Here is a 21,287-nt window from a genome sequence, read left to right on the forward strand (position 1 = left end):
CCACTAAAAAACCAAATAATATTTTGTAAATAGTTAAAAGTGATAAATTATAGTGATAAATGCAAAAAACTAAACTGTAATATCAGTTTAACTAAAATATTTCATAAATATATTTATATAATCGTTAAAAATTTTCAAATAAGTAGCTTAAAATAACTTATAATAACAATAGTTAAAAATAATTCTTTATAAATGATTATATTGTTACCTTTAAAATCAAAAAATATTATTTGATGTTTTAAATAATTATAATGATAGAAATTAAAACATTAAGCAAATATATTTCAAAAAATTAGTTAAAAATAACAACTATAAATTATATTAAACCATATATAATATTTAATTTTATTGATGTATAACTCGCAAGTAGAATTCATTCAAACGATTGAGATTATGACGTTATAATAGATTTATATATTATCATATAATTCAAAATAGTCAACATACTATATCAAATAAATATACGAATTATTATATCACATTTAACAACAACGTTAGTGTTATATGTTAAAAAATACATATTTGTAAAGACTTCAACTATATTGGTGTTTCGGCGCATTACAATGTCAACTCAAATATAAATTTCAGTTTTATTTAAAAAAACTAAAAAATATTTTGTAAATAGTTAAAAGTGATAAAAGCAAAAACTAAATTGTAATTTCAATTTAACTAAAATATTTCTTAAATATATTTTTATAATCGTTAAAAGTTTCCAAATAAATAGCTTAAAATAACTTACAATAACAATAGTTAAAAACAACTCTATATAAATGATTATATTGTTAGTTTTAAAATAATAAAAAAAACAATGTTTGATGTATTAAATAATTATAATGGTAGAAATTAAAACATTAAGCAAATAAATTTAAAAAAATTAATTAACAATAAAAACAACTATGAATAACATCAAATCATATATTATATTTAATTTTATTCATGTATAACTCGTGGGTAGAAGTCATTCAAACGATTGAGATTATGAAGTTATAATAAATGTATATATTATCATATAATTTAAAATTAATCAATATATTATATCAATTTAGTATATACAAATTATTGTATCAAATTTAACAACAACGTTATTGTTATATTCAAAAAATAATATATTTGTAAAGACTTCAACTATATAGGTGTTTCTGTGCAACGTGCGGGCATTCGCCTAATTATCATATAAATCAATGTATTAAAAGTCTTTTTTATCGTTATTCTTATAAAAATATAACTTTCTTAATCATATTTGATATATATATATATATATATATATATATATATATATATATATATATATATATATATATATATATATATATTGGATTTGAGACTTCATAACCATGGAATTGTTTCTGGTAACAAGTTACAATGAAACATTCTTTAATATCGAAGGCTCGGTCTCTGTGACTTTGGAAAGTCAATATCATGGAAGGACGATGCATGTAAAGATGAAATTTCACTACATCTTATATAATGATAAGAATTTGGAATCGTGAATTGAGCATCATTGGACTAATTTTCGGTCGATATGTTCACAAAGGAAGGATCATCGAGAGGAATTGTATGCATGTTCATAACATGGCATGATTGATGTTATTTAGTTCAAGTGGTTAGTTGATTACTCGAAACATTATACAATGAATAAATTCATAATTTTTATGGTGGTTAAATAATAAGGATTTATTTATATTCAATGGGTATGATACTATAGTTAATTAATTTATTATTGTGTTTCACTTTGAATGTTTCACTTCCTGAATAAGTTTATATAGGGAAATTTAGGGTTTGTGGTGGAGATCTGGATATCAACTTGGATCGTGATATCATTTTCCAAACTGATATTTCTACCATATGCCTAGGTTACAAGAAATTTAGCCTAAGATAATCCAATTGGACACTTACTATTCTAGGCGTAGAAATCGTAAGCCAATATGCTAGAAGATTCTTTAAAGTATGATGAAAAACGGGAGCTTAAGATCGTAACCCTCTTCTGAAGAGGAAGAACTGTTTATATATTAAACGAGATTAGGGTTTCATTAGGGTTGGGCCGTCGTTAGTTTCTTTGGAAGCAAGTCATGATTATCCATATTTAATGAGGATTTAGGGTTACCAAAACTAACGAGTTTCGTTATTTTTACCATAATCACCCTCAAGAAATTGAATTTTCCACTATGTTCCCATATGTTAAATTTGGTGAGGTTTTGGGGTGCTGTCCCTTTGGATACCCCGGACTCAGGGGCGTTACCCCCGGACCCCCGACTAGTCGTCGAGTCAGCTTCTAATTCGATCTTAAACATGTGTGCACTTCGTACATATATTAGAGTACAATTTATAAAGCCCTTAGCTCACATGTTAGTTCCAGTTACTTAAAATGACATGGTGACACTAAAATCACCAACATTTTATTATTCAAAGTTCCACAATCTTTTATACTGTTGGAAGTAAGTAGTGACTCAAGACTGTCATGAATCGATTGTAGATTCTCCATAGAGATTGGACATTACATGATATAGCTACAATATTCATAAGTACTTAGAAAATAGAGATTTTGAGTATTGGATAAACCCAAGCTTACAGATTACTTCAAGAATTTTATCACGAGTGATTGTAAGACGATAACATCTTATATTTCTTCAAACGGAGATACATAAATTGTAATTTCCAATTCGAACGTGCATTGGTGTAGCGTAAATGTATCAATAACATGATGTTATAAAACATAGTATCATGTATGATTTCATAAGTAAAGGTTACAGTTATGTAGTTAAAGTTTATTCGTTCATTTTGCCTTATCAGGAAAAGCTATATCTTTGGGATTAAATCTATTATTTAGTCAATTTAAATTTGGCTTTTCATGCAAATTATCTAAACTATAAATAGGACCCATTGAGAGCCAAATTTCGTGCATAGTCTTTCCAAGAAGCATATGAACGAAAATCATACCTCTCTTCTCTATCCTCTCTTGTTTTCTAGTTTTAGGGTTTAGGTGTGAGCCATTAGAGGCATCATTTTTTTGGTGCTAAGCTTTCCAATAACAACTACAAGGGATTGAAGTGATTTTTTACTACAACAAATCCAAGGTATGTAACCCTAATTATGTGATTTAGAATATATTAGGGTTAATCTTGTTTTGTTGTTCATAGTACATTGTCTTCAATGTGTTATGACATAGATCCTGATAGGTTGTATGGGCCCTCTTAATTGTTTTGTATTATCCGTATTATACACATAGTTATAACCTATAAAACTCATTCAAAACAACAACTCGGGCACCACCCGTCTAACCCGTTTAATTATATGGGTTCGTAGATATGCGGGTTAATGTGATGAACGATGTGTGATTTCATTTAGAAAATAGGGTTTTTGTGCTATATATATTTAATTTAATAAAAGACTTCAATTATTATTAACTCAATTTTTGTTTCTTACAAATTCAATTAGTAGTGATAATTTATTATCAAGTCAAAAGTTATTTTGTTTAGTTTGTCACACCAAGTTTTTTTTTGTGTTTTTTTAAGTTGTTACAAACCAAAAGTATTTTATAAGCTTATCTTTTAAAAAAACAATTCATATTATTGTTTTTATTAAGTTTTTTTAATTCTCCAAAATGTACATTTATTAATTATAATAAGAAAAACTGACTAGTTAAATTAATTTTTCCAACCATTTTTCCAAAAAAAAAATCCATAAATGACCCATAGCCATAGAGAACCTCCTAAATTCTAAGATTTTTGCAAAGGACCATAGGTGAAAATCTTGTTTTTTTATCTAATGTTTAGTCTTCAGAATTCACTTCAGTTTAGATGAAAAAAAAATTATTGTGTTCTTTGTAAAGTCATATTTTTTTAATTCAATGGACACATCAAATTCAGAATTTTGACTTTATAAAATCATATTTTTTTAATTCAAATTAGGTTATATGGTGAAAAAATGAAAAGTGATTCAACTTAATTTTAAACTTTTTAACTTTCACATATGAAACTCATTTGACATATCACACTCGGTATATAAATATTGAGAAGTCGTAATTTATAAACTCAAAAGTAGGATAGTTGGTATTTTTGAATTTTTCCCAGATATCAATTTTTTACATATGGATATCAAGATATCATATTTTTCCTAAGTATTGTTATTAGAATAAGGGTATAACAAGTAGATTTAAAATAAAAGTGAAACTTAAGTTTTATTCCATCATAATTATTAGGCGTGGGATCACCAAAAAAGCCCCTGCGCATAAACAATTAGCATTATTGTCATTCAACGTTTAAACGTAGTTGTATATCCTTAAATAACTATAAATATTATATAAAAATGTATTTACCTCTATTGAATCGATTATTTGTATTAATTAGCATAAATGATTTTTTTTGAGCTAATAACTTTTTTTAATTTTATTATTGGTAACAAGGTTATACATAGACATATTACACTCCCAATTAAGATGTCGGTAAATCGTACTTTTTGGCTAGTCTATTCGTTGCAAAAAAATGAAGAAATTTTTTTCATAACTTTCACATACGAAATTCATTTAATATAAAAATAAAATTGTCTTTTTGTCACAATAGGTATACACGGACACATGACACTTGTTATTTGAATATCGGAAAGTTATGCTTGTAGAAAGAAAGATGATCAAAAACGAAATTTAATCAAACTTACTATTGGAAAAGAAAATGGCATTTTGGTGAAAGTGTCTAATTCAAATACAAATTAGGTAAACGCTCTCGCTTTGTGACCCTCTACCTAGGTTGTAAACGAACCGAACGAACATGAATTGAGGTTTGTTCGTGTTCGTTCGTTTAAGTTAACTAAACAAATGAACGAATACGAAAGGATAAATGAACGAGTTTTTTTGTTCATATTTGTTCGTTTAACAAATTACATTGTTATCGTGCGCATTATTGAGAACCTAAATTAGGATGAGTTGTTTTGCGTTGGTTTAACAATTTGATTGCAACTTTAAGATAACTTAATGCACAAAATTTAGATATAATGGTTTTTTATTCATCAAAATTTTCCATTTCACATTTTTTATCAAGAAAAATACATATATAGTATTATCATAATCTCTACAATTGAAACATATCGAGATGCCAATTCTCATGGATAGACACACGAACGGAAAGCTGCACCAACATGTAAAAACATAATATGTGTTAACCAAATCCAAAAACCATACTTCATTGTCAAATGTGCATTACTCGTAATTTAAATCATTGCCAAAAAAAATATGCACAAAAATAAAAATATTATAGAAAATGACTTACAAGGATCAGTAACAGCTATAGTGGCGAAACTCGGATCACATTCACCATTAACCCTAAAATTAAGGTCAATAGCATATGATGCATGATTTTGCACAGTATTTGGTTCATAACACGACCCTCCCCATGTAATGGGACGACAATCAATATACAAACATTTATCGTTCATAAATTGGATTAGTCGTTCTTCAGACGCATGGGTTTGAGCCACACACCATTCTTTCCCCTGTACAATCACCCAAAAACAATGAAAACAGCAGTTAGATTATAAACAATAATTTTTATAAAAATTAAAATCTTGAATGTACAAGTAATTAATTCATGATATACTATATATGTAGTATGTAGGTATCTTATCTTACTTCTATATAAATAGAACAAACAATGAGGAAACTAAAAAAACACAATGAAAGAGATCTTGATTCCATATAAAGTTTTGAACTTCAAAAACTCAAATAATGGAATGTGTTTTTTTTTTTTTTTTTTGAATGTTTTGACTTATTCATTCACTTTCATCTTTTTATAAGACTTTTAAATTGAAACTTATTTAGCATTTAACTAGTAAGTTTTGTAACCAATTAAATGAACATTACTTTTTTAATGTTGTATGTATTTAACTTCAAAACTTAAGATTTTATAGCAATAGCTTTTCAATAGTATTTAAATTCATCTTAAATTGGTTGTGCCAAACCCGTGATGCAAATGTTATTTATTTATTTATGAGTAATAGGTCTTTATAAGTTCTTTATACATTTAGTTAGTTAAAAAATTAAATTATATATATCATTAACTTAAAATACAAATAAGTAACAATTAAACGGGTTTAAAATTTTCTACATTAAAATGTATATTATCATATAAATCAATGTATTAAAAGTCTTTTTAATCGTTATGTTTATAAAAATATAATTTTCTTAATCATATTTGATATATATATATATATATATATATATATATATATATATATATATATATATATATATATATATATTGGATTTGAGACTTCCTAACCGTGGAATTGTTTCTAGTAACAAGTTACAACAAAACATTCTGTAATATCGAAGGCTCGGTCTCTATAACTTTGGAAACTCAATATCATAGAAGGACGATGCATATAAAGATGAAATTTCATTACATCTTATATGATGATAAGAATTTGGAATCGTGAATTAAGCATCATTGGACTAATTTTCGGTCGATATGTTCACACAGGAAGGACCATCAAGAGGAATAGTATGTATGTTCATAACATGGCATGAATGGTTTTATTTAGTTCAAGTAGTTAGTTGATTACTCAAAACATTATACAATGAATAAATTCATAATGTTTATGGTGATTAAATTAGAAGGATTTATTTATATTCAATGGGTATGATACCATAGTTAATTAATTTATTATTGTGTTTCACTTTGAGTATTTCACTTCCAAAATAATTTTATTATTTAAAATTTCACGGTCGCTCATACTTTTGGATGTAAGTAGTGATTCAAGATTGTCATGAATTGATTGTAGATTGTCCATAGATATTGGACATTACATGAGATTGCTACAATATTCATGTGTACTTAGAAAATGGAGATTTTGAGTATCGGATAAACACACGCTCACAGATTACTTCATGAATTGTTTCACAAGTATTGGATAAACCCGGCTGACGAAGAAGGTCGTTGTATTTCGTTGGGGGCCTGAGCAGCAGGCAGCGTTTGTGAATTTGAGGAAGAGATTGTGTGAGGCGTAGATCTTAGCACTGTCGTAGGGCGTTTAGGAATTTATGGTGTACTGTGATGCGTCTATTTCGGGATTGGGTACAGTGTTGATGCAGAGGGGGCACGTCATTGCCTACGCCTCGAGGCAGCTAAAGCCCCACGAAGCGAATTACCCGACACACGACCTAGAGTTGGGGCGGTTGTCTTCGCCCTCATTATTTAGTGGCATTACCTCTATGGGGTTTGTTGTACTATTTACACAGACCACAAGAGCTTGAGGTACCTCATGGATCAACCGAATCTGAACATGAGGCAGTTAAATGTGGTGAAGGATTACAACTATAAGATCCTTTACCACACGGGGAAGGCCAATGTTGTGGTCGATGCACTTAGCCGCAAGGCAGCCTTGATCAGAGACATCTGCTTGAGGATGACAGTGGTGACTTCGCTTTTGGAGCGGATCTGAGAGGCACGGGTCGAGGGTATGAAGGAGGAGCGTCGGAAGTGTGATCGGATCACAGGCCAGGTGCCCTCATTTGATTATGACAGCCGTGGGTTGCTAACCCTGCATTAGAGGGTCTGGGTTCCTTACTGGGTCGGGATGCGCCAGGTTCTAATGGATGAGGCCCACAAGTCGAGGTTCTCTATCCTTCACGGGGAGACGAAGATGTATCAGGATCTTCGCCCTAATTATTGGTGGCCCTGGATGAAGCGGGATATAGGTTGGTACGTGGAGCAGTGCTTGACCTGCATAAAGGTCAAGAGACCTCACGGCCTAGAGTCGGCAGAAGAGTTACGCCGACAGATGCCGATCGGACCTGGAGTTCTAGGTCGGGGATATGGTCATTTTGAAGGTGTCACCTTGGAAAGGTGTCATCCACTTCAGAAAACAGGGCAAGTTGGGCCCCAGGTATATTTCACCTTTCGTGGTTATAGCCCGGGTGGACAAGGTGGCGTATAGGCTGGATCTGCCAGCCGAGCTTATTCAGATCCACAGCACCTTTCATGTCTCCCAGTTACGAAAGTTCCTGGTAGATGACTCTGCAGTGGTGTTTCTAGAGGATATTCATGTGGATGACAGCCTGAACTACATCTAGCAACCAGTAGCCATCCTCGACAGGAAGACAAATGATCTAAGGAACAAGAGAGTGGAGCTGGTGATGGTGCAGTGCAGCATCGTAAGGGCTCAGAATGGACATGGGAGCCGGAGGACTTGATGAGGGAGCACTACCTAGAGCTATTTCCAGACGCATCAGACTTCGAGGACGAAGTCTAAAATAAGTGGGGGAGATTTGTAATGCCCAGTTCCCGAAATGTATTTTAAATCAAATTTATTCACTTTTTTATGGAAACTCGACGAGTTGGAAGCCGCAAAATCGTCGATTAGGAATGGAATATGGACCCAGAATGTAAAGTCTACTCGACGAGTTGAGATCCTCAACGCGACGAGTAGGACTGGCATAGTGAAACCCTAATTTTTAGGGTTTTGCACCCTATTTAAACACCATAACCTTGAAAGGTTGGCCTCATTTACAGCCTCCAAGTCCCAAAACCCTAGCCACGAAACCCTAGTGCCTTGTGTGAGCTTGTGAGAAATTTTTGAGAGAAAACTTTTATATTTGAAGCTTGTGGAAGAAGAAGAAGCTTGAGGGCTTAAGGGGAAGAGAGTAGATCCAAAAACTTCACTCCATTTGCAGCATTTTCGGGTAAGCAAGTCTCAAACTAGCTTAATGATTTCTTAGATCTCTTTACTTCACGTTTATGGGGTTTTTGGTCCAAGAATGTTAGATGTTGGGAAATGGACATCCCAAGTGGGTATACTTCCACATCTAGGACCTTGGAGGGATGTCATGGCATAAAGGTTCAAACTTTATGACCATTAGAGCCCCATGCAAGATCTAAGATGTCATTTTGGCCTTTTAAGCCCCAAAAGGCCATGCATGGAGATAAAGGCAGAAACTTTACGTGTTCAAATGGTGTCTAGGGTATTGATCTCAGTTTTTATGCCTTAGTTTGAAGTATATATGAATTTTGGATCAAGATCTAGATCTTAAAGAATTAGGATTTGAGCTAAACTCATTAAGGGAGGCTATTAACAGGTAAAGTTTGAAAATTTACCCTTAAAAATGGCATTTTCAGTATGTAGATGAAGTATGAAGCATAGATCTGAAGGATAGGAGCTTAATCTATTAAGATGGCTTAAAAAACTAAAGAACTCATCGAGTCCATAGAGGAACTCGATGAGTTGGGTCGAAATGTCCCGATTCGGTAAAGGGATAAACTCGATGATTTCAAGAATGACTCGACGAGTAGAATGGGAAAGTCTCGATTCTGTGGATAGGAGGAACTCGACGAATTGTGAAAGAACTCGACGAGTTAGATCGTGGTTTCAAAGTTTTATGATTTATGGAACTTGATGAGTAGATGGGTCAACTTGGCGAGTTTAGTCAACTCGAAATGTTAACTTTGACCAGAGGTTGACTTTGACTAGGATGTTGACCTTGATTTTGACTTTGATCAAAGTCAACCCTTAAGGGGTTATGAGCATGAAAGGGGTTACTAAAGGAAATCTTTATGTGTAGGAGTTTGAGTGGGGCAGATTTCAGAGCTGAGGACAGTTTAGCTACTTCATAGCATTTGAGGTGAGTTACCTTCCATTAGGAGTGGGTAGAAGGCACCAATGTCGGCCCACTTGTATTTGATTATAGTTTAGATGATTGTCTTTGTGATAATTTTTTGGTATGCCACTATTTGTTATGCTTTATGTGTTAGTATGTTATTTTGCGATAGTGGTAAGAAGGATAGGATAGACCCTATTACTGGTTGAAAGAGACCGAAGGGGAGGCCAACACCCAGATATGCTATGTAGTATGTTATTTATATGTATATGCTAGGGTATTATGTGGTAGTGGTAGGGATGAAATAGTCCCCGGTTACCAGTTGAAAGAGACCGAAGAGGTAGTCCAGCACCCATATATGCTAGACAGTTACCGGTTGAAAGAGACTGAAGGGGTAGGCTAGCACCCAGATATGCTAGGCAGTTACCAGTTGAAAGATAGTATACTGAATGGGAGGCCAGCACCCAGATATGCTAGGCAGTATGTTATTGTATGTTATGTGGTATGATGGAGGAACTCACTAAGATTTATGCTTACGATTTTCAGTTTTGGTTTCATGTACTTCCTCTTCGAAGGGAAAGAGTCGGAATGACTGCAACGTATCACACATGATTTTACGCACTATGGGATTCTTGGGATTTTGTACTCTGACATTATTTTACTTTGACATGTTTTGAGTTATATGACTTATGGGTTTTTATGATATGATATGACTTTGAAGATGTTTCCAGTAATATGTTTTCTAAATTAAAAATGAAATTTTTTGTCTTAAATTTTTGGATGTTAAAAGTTGGTATCAGAGCCTTGGTTTGAGGGATTCGGACACACCTTCAAGGGTGTCTGAACTCAAATCTAGGGTTTGGAAGGTTTTTCCAATAAAAATTATTTTTCAAAATTTAAAATTATTGGTTTTAAGAAAAAACAAGGTGTGTGATGCATGCAATCGGCCGAGCTCAGGTAAGTTTTCCCCAAGATAATACATGTTATGTTATGATATGATTATGAGAATTGCATGCTAGATTAGGGCTAAGGATGCCTTGTTTTCCTGCTATATGTATATGAGAACTGCATGCTAGATTAGGGCTAAGGATCTAGGAAGGATGCCTTATATGCTTGTCTATGTGCTTATTGGATTGTATGCTAGTACTGATTAGTTAGTGATATGATAGCATGAATTGGATATGCTTAGTTTTGGTTACTCAATGCTTGAATGTTGCTTGTTTTGTGCTTTTAGCATTGTTGTCATTCAATGCTTAAACGTAGTTGTATATCCTTAAAATACAATAAATATTTTACAAAAATGTATTTACCTCTACTGAATCAATTTTTTGTATTAGTTTTGAGCTGAAGTGTTTTTTTAGGTGATAATTTTTTTTAATTTTATTATTTGTAACAAGGTTATGCATAGACATGTTACACTCTCAATTGAGATATCTAGAAGTCATACTTTTTTAGGTAGGTTATTTGGTGAAAAAATGAAGATTTTTTTTCACATAACTTTTTCATATGAACTCCATTTTGATTAAAAAAAATTATCTTTTTGTCACAATAGGTATCGATAGACATATGACACTCGCTATTTGGATATCGGAAAGTCGTACTAATTGAAAGAAAGATGGTTGTAAACGTAATTTAATCAAACTTATTATAGGAAAAGTATATGGAATTTTGATGCAAGTGTCTAATTCAAATACAAATTGGGTAAACGCTTTGGCTTTGTGACCCTATACGGCTCTACCCAAATGTCCCTTCATACTCGATGCACATTTCTTACTTTATTTTCTATTATGTTTTCATGATTTTTCTTTGGATGGAGTAAATTTGATGCAGTATCTTCTAGTATGACACGTTTCGTTAAATCGATCATATTGTTTGATGATTGGACTCTTCCCTTGCAATGGAATATTGTCAGTGACGACGTTGGGTCTTTCAAGTTAAAGTTTGTCCATTATAATCATTAAAGACCATCAAGGTTCTCCCAATCAAAATGGGTGACCTGAAAAATATCCAAAAATAGATTTTAGCAGATGTTGACCTGTGAAAATTGTGGTTATGTGGGTGATTTTGCTAATATTTGGCTATTTTTTGGAAATGCTTCTCTTATAAAATCAAAATTGTTTTACAAATATCAGAACACGCCACCGGTTTGGAGTTAAAAAAAATTTGTCTTGAAGTCAAAAAATGAACAATCCATGGTCAACTTAATTACATGTGTGGTAGGAAGAGACAGAGTGGAAGTTCCAAAGTTGTGCGTCATCGTAATCAATAAGAGCCTCTAAAGAAAGTTTTAAGAACTTGTATAACACAACTGAAGTTTACGTTCGACAATTCTACAAGTCCAATCGTTCATGGATTTTAGAGAGGAAGAGATGGATTGTGTGCAAGTCGTTTGGAAATAACTATAGTCAACATAAACCATGAATTTTTTAAAGTTAGAACCAAAATATGAATTTTACTAAGTCATAAGGACTAATTCTGTAAATTTATTTACAAACGAAAAGGAAAATAAAAAGTAACACTACAAGAGAGGTACAATAAAATTGAAATAAACAAAGGGATCTATAGAGAAAGCGAAATGGAATCAACTACTACGTGTACAACCTGAGCACCACAAAAGTAAAATCCAAGCCAAGTGGCGCTCGCTACATTGATTTTGAGCCAGCCAGCCAGCCAGCCAGCCGCAGCATTTGCGAATTTTATCCGAAAGCCACTCTCCATCTCATCTCAAAGACTCGAGAGAAAGAGTCCATTTGCAAGTTGACGCATGCATCTATACCCGCCCCATTCTCCCAATTTGGAACCTTTTTTTTTTTAATGTATGTTCCAACTTTCTTTCAAGTACCACATGACATGATCACATGTCATGGATCTCAAACTCAAACTCAAACTCAAACCCAAACCCTCTTTTCCCTTCTCTCTTATTTTTTTAATTATATTTTTTTTTGTTCGTTTCGTTCGAGTGCCTCTTTCTATACGAAATTCCCTCCATTTTCAAAACTTTCTTTAGGCCACAACTCAACTGTCATTCAAAATAAGATTGTTTGTTGACGTTTCCCTCTTATCATCATCAACTACCTTTTGAATTCTCATTTCAACAACGGATACTACACTATTACTTTACTATATATATAGCTTTTAAATCAAACGTCTTTTCCCATCATCATCATCATCATCATCATCATCATCATCACCCAATCCAAATTCCAAACCACTTTACTTTACATGCTTCTTCTTCAAAATCCTTTCTACTCTCTTTTTCATTAAAAAAACAAAGGGTTTTTCTACTTGTTGTAATAGTAGTAAATTTTCAAAACACATTAGTTTACACTTTTTTCAAGAAAAAAACCCCTCATTACCACTCTTCTCCCTCTTCCCACACCATTCATTCATCTTTATCTTTCTTCACCTAATACTGCTCTGCTAGTTTTGCTTTGATGATTTTGGATGAACAAGACCATCATCATCACCACCACCATCATCATCATCCCCATCTCTTTTTCTTTTACTTGATGAAGATGGAGGCTGCACCCCAACCTCATTGTCATCATCCTCATCCTCATCAGCATCCTCATCATCATCTTCATCATCATCATCTTCTTCTTCAACTTCTGGATCATCTTCTTCATCTCCTCCAATTACTCCATCTTCTGCCACCTGTGCAACTGGCTGTACAAGGTACCCTGTACCTACATCCTCATCTTCTTCCTCTTCCTCTTCCTGTGTTTTCACCATTTAAACAAAAATCACATCAGAAACATACACAAAAACCCCATATATCATTTTGCCAAATAAAAAAAATTTATTGTTTTCCAATATATGTGAGATTGAATGAAGCCTAATTTCAGATTTAAACATACAATGTATCATAAAAACTGAAGCTTGTTATGATCAAGCTCCTAAAATTCATTACTAATATCAGAAAATCAAAATCAAGAAATAACAGATTTTGGCATGATAATCCAATTAGAGGAGAAAGAGGGATCTAAGCCTTCTAATAATAGCCAAATATCAGTGACAATAAAAACCCATTTCAACCTTATCATCATCAGACAGATTCATCAACAAAAATGAAAAAGAAAGTTCACGTATTTTATATTGTTATTTTACCTCCTATCCATACAATGGAAAACCCCAAATAAAAAACACCCAAAGGAAAGAAAGTTTTAGAAACCTTTTAATGCTATACTCAACCCACCTACTTAAAATTGTAAAGATGAACCAAAATGACATTTAAGACATTGAATTGAAGTTTAAAAATTGGTTATAAGTAACAAATTGGCATATAGCACGCATAGAAAAAGAATCTCCTAGCCAATTAAATAACAATCACAAAAAACTATGGGCTTGTGGTATGAATACTAATAAATATTATCAACAAATCATATATTAGATGAGATGAATGAAATGCCAACAATCATAAAAGCAGACCTGAAAAGCGATAATTATTCATGGTAAATAAATATTAGAGTAAGGAAAAGAGATACTACCTCATCCTCAGCCTCTTCATCGTCTTCAAAAACACCAATTTCCTCTTCTCCAGTTTCTCCATCATCATCTTCGTCTACATCTTCCTCTCCTTGTTCATGCCCATCAATCTCACCTTCTGTGCTAGTTAACCACCCTGTACTCCCTGGCTCAGTTACATCTTCATTGTCAACCTCCTCATCGTCATCCTCTTCATCGTCATCTTCAACCCCATCTTCTTCATCATCGCTATCTTCAATCTCATGAACTTCAACCACATCGTCCTCTTCCTCGCCTTCACCATCGCCCTCACCCTCACCCTCTTCATCGATCTCATCTGAATCATTATCATCGTCACCATCATCATCGTCATCTTCAACATCAACAGATTCGGCATGAAAACCATTTGCCTGACCAGCCAATGAATTTGACGCGTTCCCATTGGACCCTCTCACAATCTCAGCCTCTTCCTCGTCTGCATCGCTTTCATCGTCTTCATCCACATCAACTACACCATCTTGCCCGATGTTATGACCATTAGCCAACCTATTCGGACCCTTTTCCTCACCATCGATCTCGCCGCTTCCAGGATCGTCCTCCTCCTCCTCTTCGTCGTCATCTTCATCCTCGTCGTCGTCATCCTCGTCGTCTGATTCAGGCCGCTCGTTCTCATCAACGTCCATCTTATCTAAATACTTCAACGATTTAATCAACCCGAACACTCTAGATCGGTAATCTTTAACCCTTGTAACCGGACACTCATACAGATCAAGAGAAACAAGCCGTAGCTCAGCCAACGGCCTCAAATCGTCTATCTCTTGAATCCGATTATTCGACAAATCGAGGTCCCGTAACGAATCCAAACCAGCGTGAACCAAAAATTCCAAACCGCCGGCGATCCGGTTGTCTGATAAAATCAACTTCTGGAGGTTTTGTAAGCGCGGGAACTGTTCAAGTGATGAAACACCGATGTTTGCAATTGATAGGTGTTGTAGATGAGGAAACTTCTGAAATAAAGACGGATGTGGTAGACGACCGTGCACGCACTTCACCGCTCCGTCGAGGGTTAACGTCCGGACCGATGCCACATCTGTTTGGCCGTCTAACGCTGTCTCCACCGCCCTCTCCCAGATCTCGTCCATCAGCGGCTCAAATTTAAGTTTTTTACCAACACGAATGAAAACCTAACAGAATCGAAATCATAAATTACAACCCTAACTGGTTAGATGACAAGTGTCTAACCCTAATTTCTGCAGAAATCAACACCAAAACTGCTTAAACCCTAATTTTTCCGGTGTATATTCTCCCTAAAAACTTTCAGATTGTACCTCTGAAAATCTGATAATGGAGCCCCGAGTGATCACACAATCATATTGCTTGGGTTAAACAAACCTAACCCTAGAGTTTAGATATTTTGTCTGGTTGTGGATTGGAATGGAATTGTCATCGTCGGATCGTGAAGGCATGGATCGCTGACGTGTGAAATATCAACGGTGGAGATGCGCGTTTGGTGTGTTTGTTGGCTCTCACGAAAACTGGAGGCCTTAGGAATATGCCTCGGATATTCTAAATATTTACAATTCTGCCACTTCGGTCATTGTTTCAGCATACGACTAGTCGACTATACTAGTAACTCCTAAATTACTATAAATACTGAATTGTTTTTGTCCAAATCTAATTAGATTTGTATGTTTTATCGATACAAAATATGTATAGCTTTGATAATATATGCTGGTAATCGACATAAAATAAAATTTAATCAAGCATGGTATGATAGAATATCTAAACTCTTGTAGCAACAACATCAACAATCGGTTTCACTTCCTCCAATATGATATCATGTAATCGGAAAAAACAAGTTCATTCATGTATAGCATTACATTATCATCTTACTTCCTTGTATGACATCATCTCATTTTTTACCATTAATTGTCTTTAACTCTACTCTTGTTACACTGGTCTCTTTTATAACATGTCAATATCACTTCAATCAGCATTCCTGATTTTTTTCTTTTTCTTTTCATTTTTCTTTTTTTGCGTCACTCTCAACGAATTGCTTATAGCCGCATTTGGTATCATATCCAATAAAGTTTTCCACACATCCATAGATTCCAAATACTTGAAGCTCTCAATCAGGAATAACGTTTCATCCCTTATACTTACATATACTTCATCGTTTGCCTCAATACTTAAATTTCACAAATGATAACTTGTTTTGACAGTGTTGGTTTGTATCCTTTTATCTTATAACGTCAGCTTATGGTTGTCTAATCAAGCATTCAACTCGATTACCAACACAAATTCATTAGTAAAAAAATATACGTCAAGGTACTTCTTCGGTATCTCTTTGGGAATATTGTCCAATATCAAGGTTGTTGGTATGTTTTTTCTCTTCAAACATGCTACTACAATTATAGGCTCGTGTTATTGGTTTAATGTCGATTTTGTTCTACTTTTTTATGAATCCAGAAAACAAAATTGCAATAATCAAAAAGTTATTTCACCCCATTTTATATTTCATCATTTTGACTTTCATGATATCGTATTAATGTTGTTATTATTTGACCTAATGTTTATTTTTATCTTCAAGCATCATAATTGGACAACACATGTAATTTTTTATCTTAAGCATCATGTACAACATAAAGTAAGGGGAATATAAGCCCATAGATTTACAAATCCATAAGAAATAGGTTATAAGTCCCATGTGATGTATATAAATGGTAAAGTGAATTACAAAGTAAGCTACAAAGTCATCAACATCACATTATAAAAGTTTAACATTGAAATGTTTCTATATACCACATGATGGAAAGCTATAAGGTGTTATAATGTTTTGGTATTTTTGTTGATGCACAAAACAATTTAATGACAAATATGGTTCGGATATAGTGTCAATAAGCAGATGTAACTTTTCAATGATTCATGTTATTTCAGTTTACTCCAATATTAGTGAATACCATGAACAAGGAAACTAGGGTCGACGAAGACTTACAATGAAATGAATGATGTTTTGTGCACACATGATCCTTGTTAGGTTCTCTATGCATCTAAACACGTGATCGTGGCGCAACGGAAACATATCAAAATCCTATGTGTTCATGCAACCTAAGGATCTAAGTTTCATACTATTATTGCTACTAGTGAATCTCGAGCTTCAGGATAGACTAGTTAATCGTATGTAAGGTAATATATGTTCGTCCGAAATACAGCCAAACCTGAGAAAATAGAGTAAACATTAGACGTTAACCGGGTGCTTAAACCGAGAGAACGCTTCAATGCTTAAGTTAGATGCAAGATATGGGTAATCGTAAGTGAGATGTGGTTATCGAAAGCATACCTATTCGTGGGGTGAGTTAGTCTGCATTTATACTTCCTTTGCATAGGGAAATGGAGACGAGGATGAGCCGAAAAGGTCCCCGTCTCATTGTCATTAATGTGCCCAGTGTCGAAGGTACAAAAAAAGTACTTATGGAATGTCGGTAGTCTTGTCATTCTCGTTATATAAGTTGTATTGAATCGTTGGTCCATGACAAACTATTTATGCGTTGTTCCCTAGGTTTCCTTGACTTGACACTCGTGAATGCTAGTTCAAAACGTTTCTCGCAAGTCAACTTATTGAACCTCGTATTCCTGGGTCCGGTCTTCCACAAAACACTCGTTCCGACTGTAAATAAATGGTCCGAATTCGGCTCGACCGGACCACTTCTATTCAGAGGTGACATACCTCGTTAAGCCCCGTAAGTCCGAACTATTTTTAATAATTCGAATCTACTTCACTTTTATTGACATTGGTTTCTATTAGATAGACTTGACTGTGAAATCAAGTATCAGATTCGACTGTTTCGCATCCCTACGGCTCATCATTACCTATCTTATTATTGTTACTTTGAAATTACAAACCGCCCCTTATTTATCGGGTACCATTGGATTGTTTTTCTTCAACTACCTCTTTGATTTTAACTTCCATCTTATTTTGAGCCTTACTTTCTTTAGGATTCTTCCTTCTCTGATTTATTCCTTCATCCTTTTATCATCGCAAAAGATAATCATCTCGTCCATACAACTATCCCCACTTCAACTCAAGGGTTACTATATGAAATCATAAAGTCTTTCCACATCGATCCCCAATTCAAACCTATATGTCCACACAACTATCACCATATCTCTTAAAGGTTGTGTTAGTGTTTACATTGTGTTCTCCAGGTATAGGCTTTGCCTACCCGTCTTTGAATTCCTAAACTCAATCCTTGGGTATTATAAACTCCACATTTCCCACATTGCCCCCAAATATGGTTTCGTCTTTATCTATGTTTCACCATTTTTACATGGCCATGGCGAGGGGAGATTGGGTTATTTTTTATTTGCTCTCCAAATCTATTAAGATTTGCGACAAGTTGCCCACCTCTATCAAGAAGTGGAAGATCGAGTTCTTATTTGTAGATGCATCTGCTTTTGGGGTACCTATGTAATTTGAAAGCCTCTTAAATTGTGGTCATGACTCGAACCTCGAACGTACTTTAGACGAGAAATCCAATTACGCAACAAGGAGGGGGATGGATAAAGCCTGGACTCACATCCTCGAAGGCCTTCAGATATGTGCATATTTAGTTTGTATTAAGTATATATTTTTATTCATTTATTAGCTAAATTATTGCATTTTATGGAGAAAAGGTACTTAAAAGTGTTTGAATTGTATTTTCAATCCAAAAATGAAGCTCGAAAGCAAAAGGAAGCAGGAAAAGCGGTTAGGAGCTCGGGAATTGGATAAAGAAGAAAAACACCTAAAATAGCACCTACTCGGCGAGTCCAAGTGAAGATAATGACTCGGGAACCCAGATGCTTATTGCATACGGAGATTGTGAGACGGACTCGATGAGTCGCCACCTAACTCGACGAGTCGATACGCAAATATATAGATAACTTCTCAGATCGAGGAAAAAAACTTCTGGGACAATTCTGGAGTAATTAGCTGCGATTCAGAGGCCAGAGAAACCCTAGAAGACGAAGATAGAAGCTACAATTCAATCCCGAAGGAGATTTGAGGCAAATTTCATCATTATACTTAATCTTTTGTTTTCCACTATGGTTAGACAATTAGAATTTGTTTTTATGCTGTTATTTACTTCAATCATGAGCTAAAACTCTTAACTTCTGTTCGGGGATACAAAATTGAGACTATGGTTTGATTATTGGTAGGATTAATTCAATGTTGGTGATTTATTTGTTATTTTAGCTTGCTAAAGAACCTTGTGTGTGAATGATAATTAATTTTCTGTTAATAAGAAGGTAATTAAATAACATGAACATTGTTTGATTATCAACCTCATATACCTTGTGACTACTTTGTTATATGTCTAGGACTAATGAACATGAAACTAGAATTAATAAGAAAATTAAGTAAATTCATGTGCAAGCTTGTGTGATGACTATCAACAAGAAGTTAATTAAAACCAAATTAATTAACTACTGTGAGTCTAAAGTAATCCGATTAATTAATCTATTGAACTAAATTGAATTAGACAAATGATCACTGTTTAAGTTAGTTTATTTACTAAGGATTAGTGTAGTGAACGCGAACCTAGTCACTTGAATCGGTAACCAACAAAAGAATTAATCCATTGCACTATTACCTTGAAATCAACCATAGGATCAATTGAGTTGAACTAAACAGAAGTTCCTTCGTATTATTGAATCTAGTTAATTCTTTGTTTTTCTAGTTTTTAGATTAAGTAATAGTTAGTAAGTTTCTAGTCTTGTAAAACTAGAGAAAACCCTCTACTTATTAATTAATTTAGATAGAATTAGTTTTTATTTTTAATTTGGCATTCCCTGTGTTCGATACCCTACTTGCTTGAACTATTCCACAATTGATAGGTACACTGCCTTTGTGTGTTTATTTTACAACTAAAAGTAGGATTAAAACTAAGTGAGTTTACGCACATCAAGTTTTTGGCGCCGTTGCCGGGAAACGGTTCTAAAATTAGCATTAAATTATAATTCAATCGATCCTTTGTGTGAGATTTATCTTACACAAAGTTAATTACTGTTTAATTTAGTAGGTAGTATATTAAAAAAAAAAAAAAAAAAAAAAAAAAAAAAAAAAAAAAAAAAAAAAAAAAAAAAAAACCTGATTTACCTTGGACTCGCCGAGTGCATTCGCGCAGACTCGGCGAGTACAACGCTGAATCAGCTTTAATTTTATTTTATTTTTTTGTTCTTTTTACGCGTTTTCTGTTTTGTTTGCAGTTGTTTCATGACTCAAGGATCTGATACACCTATGATCCCCCCCTCTTGAAGATCCGGAAACCGTACTAAGAAGGAGCAAAGGCAAAACCGTTGGAGAATCCGTTTCTTCAAAGAACTCACCACTCAAAAACCTCAAGTCTGTTTTCAGCAAAAAAAGGAGCAACAAATCAGGAGCATCCAGTGCCTCGTTGACAATCGAAGATCCAATTCAAAAAGACACCGAGTACGAGACCGAGGAAGAGGATGAAACCACATACGAGCACGGATCCGAGTTTGAAGACGATTTAGCTACCGCTATGGCTAATATCGATGAAATCCCCATGGGGGAATGGAAGAAGAGGATGCGTGATGACATCGACTCGGGACTTGTACAACCCGCAATTCCCGCAACCGTTACTTTCGAGCTAAAAGACCATATTCTCGCTCAACTCAAGGAGATCCCTTTTTATGGGAAAGACCACGAAGAAGCCTACAAGCACTTGGATGAAGTAAATGATGTGGTTGACTACTTCAATGTACCAAATGTGCCTTGCGAGACCCAGCTACTTCGCATGCTCCCAGTCACGTTTAAAGGTGTTGCGAAGGATTGACTCAAGTCACTTCCTCCCGGATCGGTCACCACATGGGCCAAGATGAAAGAGGAATTCATAGACCACTTTTTCCCGCCTTCCAAGATAGCTAAGTTGAAGAAAGCCATCGCCAACTTCGAGCAACAACCCAGTGAATCTCTGTATGAAGCTTGGGAAAAATACAAAGGTTTGCTTAGAAATTACCCACATCATGACCTTAATAGCCAACAAGAGGTCTCCATTTTTTATGATGGAGTCAATGTCACCACAAGGCAATTGCTCGATTCACAAGGCCCGCTCACCAGAAAGCCGCCTCCGGAAATCAAGGAGTTAATTGAGGATTTCTCTAAGCATTCTAGAGAATACCACAATCTGAGAAATGAAGTAAGTCGGGGAGCAGTGAAATCAGTGAATGATAGCAT

The 21,287-nt window shown here is 34.3% G+C and overlaps 1 protein-coding gene and 1 non-coding gene across 2 annotated transcripts; both read right to left on the reverse strand.

Moving 5' to 3' along the window:
* Positions 1-12,015: 12,015 nt before the first annotated feature.
* LOC145036921 (Leucine-rich repeat (LRR) family protein) lies at positions 12,016-15,416 on the reverse strand. Its single transcript, XM_078985446.1, has 2 exons — positions 14,071-15,416; positions 12,016-13,300 (listed from the first exon to the last, which is right to left on the reverse strand). The coding sequence occupies exons 1-2, from the start codon at positions 15,187-15,189 to the stop codon at positions 13,004-13,006; spliced, it is 1,416 nt and encodes a 471-aa protein (XP_078841572.1). The 5' UTR covers positions 15,190-15,416; the 3' UTR covers positions 12,016-13,003.
* Positions 15,417-20,976: 5,560 nt separating this feature from the next.
* Positions 20,977-21,083, reverse strand: LOC145037936 (small nucleolar RNA R71). The gene has a single exon (XR_013679046.1). It is a non-coding gene; the product is annotated as a small nucleolar RNA R71 (small nucleolar RNA).
* Positions 21,084-21,287: the final 204 nt, after the last annotated feature.

The sequence above is a fragment of the Lactuca saligna genome, chromosome 3, assembly GCF_052625555.1.
Source record: "Lactuca saligna cultivar CGN05327 chromosome 3, ASM5262555v1, whole genome shotgun sequence".
NCBI classification, from domain to species: Eukaryota; Viridiplantae; Streptophyta; class Magnoliopsida; order Asterales; family Asteraceae; genus Lactuca; species Lactuca saligna.

Bases quoted from the DNA above. Each gene is read 5' to 3' on its own strand.
- LOC145036921 (XM_078985446.1), bottom strand. From the start codon at position 15,189: ATGGACGAGATCTGGGAGAGGGCGGTGGAGACAGCGTTAGACGGCCAA. The intron at 13,301-14,070 runs GTAGTATCTCTT...GTGAAAACACAG, and splicing joins ATGAAGAGGCTGAGGATGAG to GAAGAGGAAGAGGAAGAAGA.